The sequence below is a fragment of the Humulus lupulus genome, chromosome 2 (assembly GCF_963169125.1).
Source record: "Humulus lupulus chromosome 2, drHumLupu1.1, whole genome shotgun sequence".
NCBI lineage: Eukaryota > Viridiplantae > Streptophyta > Magnoliopsida > Rosales > Cannabaceae > Humulus > Humulus lupulus.
Window position 1 is genome coordinate 52,426,696 of NC_084794.1, and position 10,198 is coordinate 52,436,893.

Here is a 10,198-nt window from a genome sequence, read left to right on the forward strand (position 1 = left end):
TTTTCTTTATATGATCATCAATCTTTTTTTGCATTATCGGGCACGTTATAGGAAAACAATTAGGTGGCAACATTTTATGACTAAAAATAAAATACAATTATATTATCATTTGAAAAAAAATATATCAATGTTTTGGAAAGTAAATATGATGCATGAATGCAGCAATTATAACACATAAATTAATATTTACTTTTCCACAATAAAACTACCCAACAAATAAAGTGCCGCCTATGGGTCGGTCAAGTTAAATTTAGATAACTTATAAGACAATCTTATCTTTATAATTTAAAACTTAAAACAACTCTTTATTTTCGCTATTAAATATAAATTACCGCTAGTTTGGTCAAGATGTACTTATCTACCACAAAAGCTTAATTACATCTTTGTAAGTGTAACCCATTATTTCAGAATTCATGACTTAACTTAGAGAGTCCTGCCTTAGGGTCGGTCAAGCCTAAAATACATCACTTCCTCCTATCTTCAAAAGAAGCCAACCTTGGTATTGATATGTCTAGAAATCTTCCTTAGGGGGACGGAAACAAAGCCGCATCGAGGCCCTATTCATATCTCACGGTGTTGTACTAATAATAGATACCATAGGTCACATTGAGATTTTCACCTTCTCCCACTTACTATTTTAGATTTAATGTGTTTTTATTAAACTAATCAATTAATTTCAAATTAATTACTAGTTTATTAATAACCCTATGAATGTAATTAATTACAAAAATCATAATTATAAAAGAGTCTGTTTCTATAATTAATGTGATCTAAATAATTACCCACTACATTCATCTAACTTTACTAAAATGTTTTTTACATAAAGTTGGTTATCTTAAAGGCCAATAAAATCTATTGCCTTTATTATGGTGTGAGTAATCAAGTTTTAGCTAATTTAATACTTAGTAGTTTACATGCAATTGATTTCACCAAAAACAAATCATATAAACAAATAGGACAATCCTAGATAATCATGTTTCTAAAAGACGCATGATTAATGAGAAACTGTGTGGAGTTTCATGAATGACATGTAATTGACTAATGCATGATCATGTTATCAATCAAACATCAATGAACATTTATTTAAATAAATACAATAAATAAATAAATAAACAATAAATGATGAACTGAGTACTAATGGGTATTTCTAAGATTTATAACCCTTTGAAAAAATTAGAAATAAAATTGCAATCTAAGCCTATGTAGCTTTCAAGACTCTCCAAGAGTGCTCCTCCTCTCCTTTAGGCTTTCTTGCTAATCTTTAGGAACTTTGTTTTTGCCCAACTTATTAATTAGAAACAAATTTTCTAATTAATTTATTTAATTAAAACTAAATTTTAATTAAATAACCATTTTTTCATCTTTTTAATTTAGTTGAATTTAAATAATTAAAGAATCAAATTCAAATAATTATTTAAATTTAAGATATTAAAATATCTTAACCAACTAAAAGATATTTTATTTTCTAATAAAATAAGATAATTAAACTTTTAAATTCAAATAATTTAAAAATTAATTAAATAAAATATATTTTTCAACGACTTAGGAATTAGGGTTTTGGGCACCAAAATGGTGCACTAGGAAACCCTAGGGCCGGCAGCATGGTGAGCCTAGGGCTTGGGATGGATGGCTGTCGTGGTATAGGGCACATGGGGCTGGGCACACATGACCCTGCAGGAGCAGGGAGCCTGAGGCCCGCGCGCGCATGAGCTAGGTGGAGGCGTGGGCACGCGCAGGGCAGGGAGCCAAGAGGCTGGTGCGTGCGCAGGGGGCACCTTCGGCTAGTGCGTGCGACTCAACCTTGTGGCCGAGGGGCTCGGGCTGTTACCATGGTGGCTGGTGGCTCGGGTTCCTCCAATTTTCTTTGTGTACAAATTTTAAAATACATAATTCTCAAATAAATTTACAAAAAATCCTATGCCCATTATGGCTTACACATGATCTAGAAAAACAATAAAATTCCTAACCCATTAGAACTATATAATTAACGATCCATCATTCAACCATAAATTCAAAAAACATATCCATCCATTCAATATACATATCAACACACATATAAAAAAAATGCAAGAAACTCACACAGTATTTAATATATATATATAGACTGCTCTAATACCAATTGTTGGTATTAAATGATCAAATCAAAGGTACGCAACGAAATATATGGACCCATTTTAATAAATATTAATACCAGATAGGATCATCTACATATATAAATATTAAATCACATACAAATAGATCAGGGATTACCTCTTGTAGCCTATCAAGTGTTCTTGAGTCTTTTTGTATAAATCAACGATCTTCCTATCCAATGTTCTGAAATTTCACACCCTGATCTTCCAGACCAATCCTCAAACACACAAGGATGTGTGTGGGCACGTAGGATTCAAAATGTTGATTTATGTAACTCCCTAGATGTACTCAACACATGAGATCTAGAGAGTTTTTAACAGAGAGAAGGTTTAGAATAGTTTTTAGGTTTAGAGAAAACTATCACTTTAGAGAGAATGTCTGATTGTTCATTCTTTCTGAATATCACGTATATTAGATTTATAAAGATATTTAATCTATTTAATTCAAATTGAAACTGATTAGATATTTTCATTTAATTATCTATTTAAATCATATTTAAAAAGAATAATTAAATAAATGATTAAACAAATTTATTTGAAATTCAAAATTCAAATCCCAAGGATAAAAATACCTGATGCTAGGTGTTGACGCGGTTCTTCGGCAACAGGTAATTAATAGAATAAGAGAATGGGATTAGTGCTAAGTAATGAACCGTAACAGATGAATGATCTTGAAATAAAATGATGATACAAATACTTTTTTAGGTGGTTCAAAGGTTAAAATCCTTCTACTTCACCAGCCAATATTATTGTTATATTTCTGGTATTCTCTACAGGGTATTTCTTTACACAATAGAATCTAACCCTTTGCAACTCCCAGGGCCTCCATATTTATAGGAGAGGGCACATGGGGGTTGGCAAGGGGGGCCATCCCGTGACCTTCTTACCCATCATGTCACACTACAAGAAAAAACAGTATTCATAACACTTAAAAAGTGCTATCGGGGACTATTGATAGCACTTCTGAAAATGCTAACGTAGCCCATGTTATTAAAAGTCCAGTCTTTTCTATAACATTTTTTGAATGTTATGTTCGGTGTTATCTTAAATTATTCAATAACACATTTTTAGGTGCTATAATATTCAAATAATAACATTTAGATAGAGTTTTTGATTATAAATTTGAAGTTTAATCTTGTATTTTTTTCATAACACTTTTCAACTGTTACATTTGATTATTTTGATAACATTTTTAGTTTGTTATATTATATAAACCATAACGATTTTTTACGCTTATAATATGCTTTTAAATCATAACATATAGTAATAAAATTTTAAATTTTATTTTGATAAATATACTTATATGGTTTTTTTTTTTAATTAAAAGATTTTCATTATTGTATTTTGATAAAAAAAAATTCAAAATTAATCATAAAATGTAATTCTCAATAGATTGATAAACCATAAGTATTACATTAAACAATAACTAATTCAAACCATGAATGTGTCTACTTCATGATATCTTAGTTCTAACTTAAGTTTGAAAGCATAACATAATAAAGTTTTATAATCTTGAACAATTTTTACTTCAAAAATGAAAAATAGAAACATTACAAGATACACAAAAGTAAACCATGCGTGAAACTTGCTCCATCCTTCAATTCATCATCCTTTGTGCACTTGTCTTTGTTGTGAGTCCATTTGTTTAGCTACAACAAAATTTAAATAAGTAATGCTTCAACTTAAAGTTATAGTAAACTAAAAGAGTACATAAAAAAAGTTAATTACCTAATTATAACTTTATCAGCTGGCCATGCAATTATACTACAAGCAAAATCTGCTCTATAAAAAGATAATATTAGGGCCTTCTCACCTTAAAGAATGCAACCGTCCAACAACAGCAGACTTCTCATGCTAAAAAAATGGTGTGGGTTTAACATGCTTCTTGATGATAGACTGCATAAACATAATACCAAAAATCAGCTTGACCCAAATTATATATTTGTGTTTGTGTGTGTGTGTATTATATACATGCGTTTATAATCAAAGCAAGAGAAACTGGGAGCATCAAATAAAGTAAGTTTTCTCATTGAAAAGTTTCCATCAACACTTTGTCTCAAATTAAAAGGTAGGTGTAAAAATCGGGTCATTTAAAAGTTAAAAGATGCCATTGGTGCTCAAAACCAAATGTTTGTTTTCCAATCCAATCACACAATTTAATTGATAAAGCTGAGATGCCAGGCATCATTAATGCCACACAAACAATTACTCTAGAGTCCAGACTAAAACTAACAAACAAGGTTAATAAACTGATTCATAAACACAAAAATAAATCATTGGTAATGAAAGTTACTACCACCAATTTTTTTTTTTTAACTAGGCTCTCCACCTAAAAAATTTGAACTAGAAACCATAGCAATTGCTATGTAGGTGCCCAGGAAAAATTTGAACAACAGATCTTGTTGGAGTAAATTACATGCCTCACCATTTGAGCTACCCCTCTTAAGTTACTACCACCAAATTAACTAGTTCAGATTAAAATATTTTCAAAGGTTTCCTTACCAAAATTTATTTTCATTAGTTCCAATGAGAATTGTTTGGAAGCACATGCTATAGAAGAAAGTTGTATATCCTTATCTAGTAAAATTTCAGAACTCTTTTCAAGTCCGCATAGAATTATGTTGCATTAAACTTCCAAGATTTAGAATATTAACTGCTATAAAAAATACAAACCATTGTACCTTATTTGGATAATGAACTCCACTTGGTGGTCTAGGAATGTGTACATGGAAGGCTGGACACTTGTAGAACACTGACCTAAATAAACAGAAACAAAGATTTATCAAATATGATAGCAAAGATTCTCATTTGTATACGTCCAGACGTGATGAGGAAGTAACATGCAACTTACAAGAATTTATTATCAGCAATCATATCCATGCCAGAAACTACTACCAATTAAACATGCATCTGCAAAAGAAAACTCTACAAACTTAGATAAACTATGCAATTAAGATTAAAATAACTAAAAAAGAAAACTATCCAAACAAAAAAGTTGGCAAGGAGTACTAAAAAAATTGATAGTACTACTTAGGATAGGAAATTAACAATCATAAAAAGAAGGCAAATGAAGTAGGACAAATCCTCCACATCTTTTATATCAAAGAAAATTATCATCTTTTAAATAAATTGTGAACACTTTTTTAGAAGTGACACAAGATGTTTACAGTTACTCTGACCCAAGATCAATATAAAGAATATAATAAACAATGCAGAGATCTATAATAGTATTAAGCCAAAGGATAGCTGAAATCTGATGTTGTGGTGTTTTCACTTTCATCACCATCCTATTTGATAGTTGAAAACTGATGCAGTGAAATTGGAAATAAAAGATAAAATCAAGCTAAATCCATGGCCAAAGGAGAGAAACCGCAAAAATGAGAGAAAACACTGAAGAGTTTGTCAAATTTAATATATCCAATCTCCCTTACAGTAAGTAGTATAGAGTATTCATATCCCCATGACACCATAACAAATAAAACCAAATAAAATGGTAACAAGGTAAGGGATTTTCAAGATTATTCTTATCACAGTAAGAAAAAAGGGTGGATCTGTATGAAAGTAGAGTTTACATTAAAAAGACATGCAATTACCAAGAAATACAAGATGATGCAACAAGAAAATACATGAGTGGAGCCAAATTGTATATATGACATTTTTGGTTTTTGATAAGAAACGAAACTTTGTTTAAGATCAAGATGATGTGTCTAATGACAGTTACTTAATGATTATCAGAGTGTAGAGAGTTTGCCTTGTAGGTTTGCACTCTTAAGATTAGCACCAGCTAATAAAGCTCCGCGCAAATTGGCCCCTGTAAATTCACATCTTTTCAAAAGAAAATAAGATCATTTAATTTTCTTTGGTTTTTTTTTTCTTCAGTAAAATAGATATGAGAATAAGGAACTGAAAGAGAGTATCTCTTTAACTTTCTTACTCTTGCAAAATTGCATTATGAAAGATCGCACCCTCATCATCCACATTCTAAGGCAAAATTAGATACCAGCCCAAAAAGCAAAACAAAATAAGAAGATCAGAATAAAAATTTCAAGTGGTCATGGAAATTAATAATCTGTTTTCAAGACAGACATAAACAAGCTTTAATCCTTTATTATTTATTTATTTTTCAAAAGAAACAAACTTGTATTTATTGTAAAGCTAATACAAGGAAAATGTGGTATGAATAAGCACAATATGCAAAACACTTGGGGATTGTAAATTAACAAATTACAAAACACAATTCCAATCCCTGGCAAAACCAGAGAACAATACTACCTTAAACTTTTAACATTATACACCAATTTTGCTACCCAAAATTCAAACTTAACCCAAAGAGTTTCCCTGGTAGCTTCAACATCCTAAAAAAACTTCTAATTCATTTCCAGCAATATCTTGTGTACTGAATTAGTACACAACAATAATGTAATATTATTAATGTTTCAAAAACTATTATATCGTAAATAGATGCATTACTTTAAAGCAATACCTACCCGGAACTTGGCACACTGTAGGTTTGCACGTGAGAAGAATACATCTCTAAGACAAGCATGGATGAAGTCCACATAAGAAAAATCCTACAATTCCACAGAAACATATTAAGTGAAACTTCAAAAACAAAGTAAGCAAGAGTGTTGTCTTTATTAAATGAAGCTTTCCTTCTTTCAATGAAGAAATATTTCTCTAGAAACCATATCTTGGCTATTCAAAATGTGAAATTCTACTGCAAGACTTTCATTATTTTTCTTATAAAACCAAAACTGTTGTTGCAAGCACAAGGTTGTGAAAAATTACCAGTTTTGAAAGATCAAGGCCAGAAAGTTTAACACCTCGAAATCTAACTTTCTACTTAAGACAGCATTGATTTCCTCCATAAGTCCCTGCAATCAATAATTTATGGTTAGCCAGCAGTCACTTATGATGAGTAACAAGAAGATGAAACATGGAAAATCAGATATATTATATCATCTTACATAAGTAAACACACGAAGCTGAAGGAATATAAAATGAAATCTGAAGGAATAATATGTAAACTAAATACCATTTCAGGATCCTGACACACAGTATGCCAACCACTGAACATTGTAGCAAGCATTGAATAAGGCTCTCGTTGAGTCAAAGTATCAACAGTAGTGTAAAATTTCTTCCCCCCTGCAACCAATAATAAATTACATTCAGTCTACCATGCATAGATATGCACTCAATATATTAAGATCTATCTTTCAAAAATAAATTACATTCAGTCTACCATGCAGAAAGAAAAGTTTTCTGTATAATTCAGTGCTTCCAAACACAGTAATATGATTGGCTTACTACTGATTAAGTATCTGAAACAAGTCAGAAGGCAAAAATAATAAATCCTATCTCTGGTATTGATTCATGAGCCAAACAGAAACCAATTTCCACATATCTACAACCAAACTATAGTGTGGATCTACACATAGACAATCCTTAACAAATAAGATGGTGACCGAGGCTGGACCACAACCATCACTTTATAACTGAGTAGGAAACTAAATTTAACTTTGTAATGCTACAGTTCCTAAATCTCAGGAATATGTACAAGAATGCTAAATGTGCATCGCATAGGAAAAATAAGCTTACCAAAAATGCAGATATGACAGTTGTAACAGAAGCATCAATGAATCCCTCCCAAGTTTTTTTTGGAGATAATTTGATCAATGGGGTTCTTCCAAAAAAGAACCCAAAGAAATATGCAGGAATGTCGTTGATAACTATAAGTGTTGCTGGAAGAAGAAACCTGCATGCATATTTGACGGTGCATCAAGAAAGAGAAACAAGATTTGGAAAAAAAATAAAAAAGAGTCTACATTGAAGACACATAAAGATCAAATTTGGGGAATAACAATCTTACATAAATAAGCTCAGCATTTCCATAAAATATTAAGCACGTAATTAGTGAACACAAAATACAATATCAGGCAGGTATGAGGAAATAATTTATTACTTTTATAGCCTTCTAAAGATATTATACAAGACCCTTCACAGTTCTCATTTATAGAGGATATAAAAAAATGTAATAAGTACAACCATCATGTAATTTCTTGATCCAATAATAATAATAATAAGAAAGCTGCAAAAGGTCGAAGACGTGGAATTAAAGAAATATTTAGTAAGAAACTAAGCAACCTGAGATTTCCATAAAAAGTTGTTTTACCAGATAATTCCTTCGAAAATGTTGGCTACTGTGAAAGAGGACTGGGTAAACACAATAATCATGATCATGTGTGTCCATGCATACTGACCAAATTGATATTTGTACATCCTCTTCTTCTTCAATGTAATGATGAACCACACAAAACCTAAGCCAAAGCACAAAATAAAGAAGAAATATATAAATATAAGCCAGTTAAACATAACCAAAAAAAAGAACTAAAGCCAACGGAAAAATTAACCAAAAACCAATGAGCAATAAGACAGGATTCTTGATTCAAAATTATATATAAAGCTAACTAAAAAGAAGCAAGTAAATGAAATGCTAAGTGATATTTAAACTAAAACATGGCTTTAAGATGAAATGTCTGATAGAAAAATCCAAATTGTCACCATACAACAAACCTGCGATATATAAGGTGTAGCAAATAACCATATGATACTTGATAAGGCTGCTAACAAACTGATGGAGAAAGTTGTCCGAAGTTATAGTATTAAAAAGCCGTTGACTGAGAATGCGACCATATAAAAATAACATGCCAGTGAAGAAGAAGAGCCTGAGCATACAAGTCAACAATGAAAGAAAACAAAATACGTCATTAGTTATCATTATATAAGTTGACTGTTTCAATTGTAAAATCACACTTCAACTATTACCACGACAAGAAATTAGTAATCTGACCAATTTAACAGCCTAAATCCTGGGAGATGCCTCTCTTCATGGTCTCGCCTTAGTAGGTTGAACAACTCTTTCGCCATAAAGATTTGGATAACAACTATCATAGCAGTAATACAGAGATGACCCATATATATAATGAATGCAAATCCCCCAATCATCCAAACAGAAGAGCATGCCCGTATCCACATAGACCTGTACTTGTTACTGTCATCAACAAGTAAATTGCCTCCATTGGCTATACTAACATCTGGAACAACCTGAGAGGCCAACAGGATATCTCAAAAAAAAAATCCAAGGTTGAATATCAGCTATTATTAGAAAAATTTCAAATTTCAATTGTAACCATCATCCCATCTCTTATAACAAATCCAAAACCCAATAAATACAACATCATTAATTTTAAATGTGAATGACAATGACCAAAACCTGATTTTATGATGTGACTAACCTCATTTGAACGTCTTCGATGTCGAACCCGACCAGTTGGTGTTAATGGGGTGCTAGTGTTATCCTTCTGCATGCTCTTTAGTTTGGATTTCACTCTTACAAAAAAGCATACATATAATGCACAAAAGCCTTACCTGAAAGATTCAGACCATATAGTAGGCAATTATAAGCAACCACCTATAACTCTTAGATTTTCAGCTAATATGTACACATAATTCTCCAAGATTCTGAAACTGGGATGTGCATGATTTCTATTCTTAGCTTTAAAAATAATCCAGGTTTCCCATCAGAAAGCTCCCCGAATAAATTTTAGATCCCAAAATAAAATAAACGATGAAAAATTGCATATTATACAAACTGCAATAGAGGTTTTATTGTTCTCACCTACAAGAAGAGGAATGAAGCTAAGAACCAAACAACTAAGAGCCCCAGACCACCACAACCAAAGATCAAAATGTCCACCAATAAATATACAACTGTGGTACGACCCCCCAACAGCTCCTTGAACTAAAAATTGGACAAGAGGATCAAGAATTTAAGCATTAAAGACATGGAAAGTAGAGCTAATAATTATAAGAGATACCATCTACGATGAACTTGGAAGCAATGACCCATAATTTTCAAATAGGACCAACAAACCAAAACTGGAAATGGAGGCATCGAACTAACAGAAAACAAAAAAGTCGTTAAATTTTAGCTAGAAGATCAGTATCCCACAAAATGTTCAAAACCATTCTGAAAAGTTACCATGTGAACGTAAATTATAGTACTA

General features: G+C 31.4%; 1 protein-coding gene across 1 annotated transcript; it reads right to left on the reverse strand.

Moving 5' to 3' along the window:
* Nucleotides 1–7,616: 7,616 nt before the first annotated feature.
* On the reverse strand, nt 7,617–9,550 carry LOC133814252 (phosphatidate cytidylyltransferase 1-like). The gene is made up of 5 exons (XM_062247241.1): nt 9,428–9,550; nt 8,983–9,236; nt 8,706–8,857; nt 8,305–8,449; nt 7,617–7,887 (listed from the first exon to the last, which is right to left on the reverse strand). The coding sequence occupies exons 1-5, from the start codon at nt 9,497–9,499 to the stop codon at nt 7,617–7,619; spliced, it is 894 nt and encodes a 297-aa protein (XP_062103225.1). The 5' UTR covers nt 9,500–9,550.
* Nucleotides 9,551–10,198: the final 648 nt, after the last annotated feature.

What these genes read in the sequence shown, in the direction of transcription:
- LOC133814252 (XM_062247241.1), bottom strand. Translation starts at nt 9,499, where the DNA reads ATGCAGAAGGATAACACTAGCACCCCATTAACACCAACTGGTCGGGTT. An exon ending in GGATTTAGGCTGTTAAATTG is followed by an intron (nt 8,858 to 8,982) that starts GTCAGATTACTA and finishes TTGTATGCTCAG; the next exon opens with GCTCTTCTTCTTCACTGGCA. An exon ending in CTACACCTTATATATCGCAG is followed by an intron (nt 8,450 to 8,705) that starts GTTTGTTGTATG and finishes GCTTTGGCTTAG; the next exon opens with GTTTTGTGTGGTTCATCATT.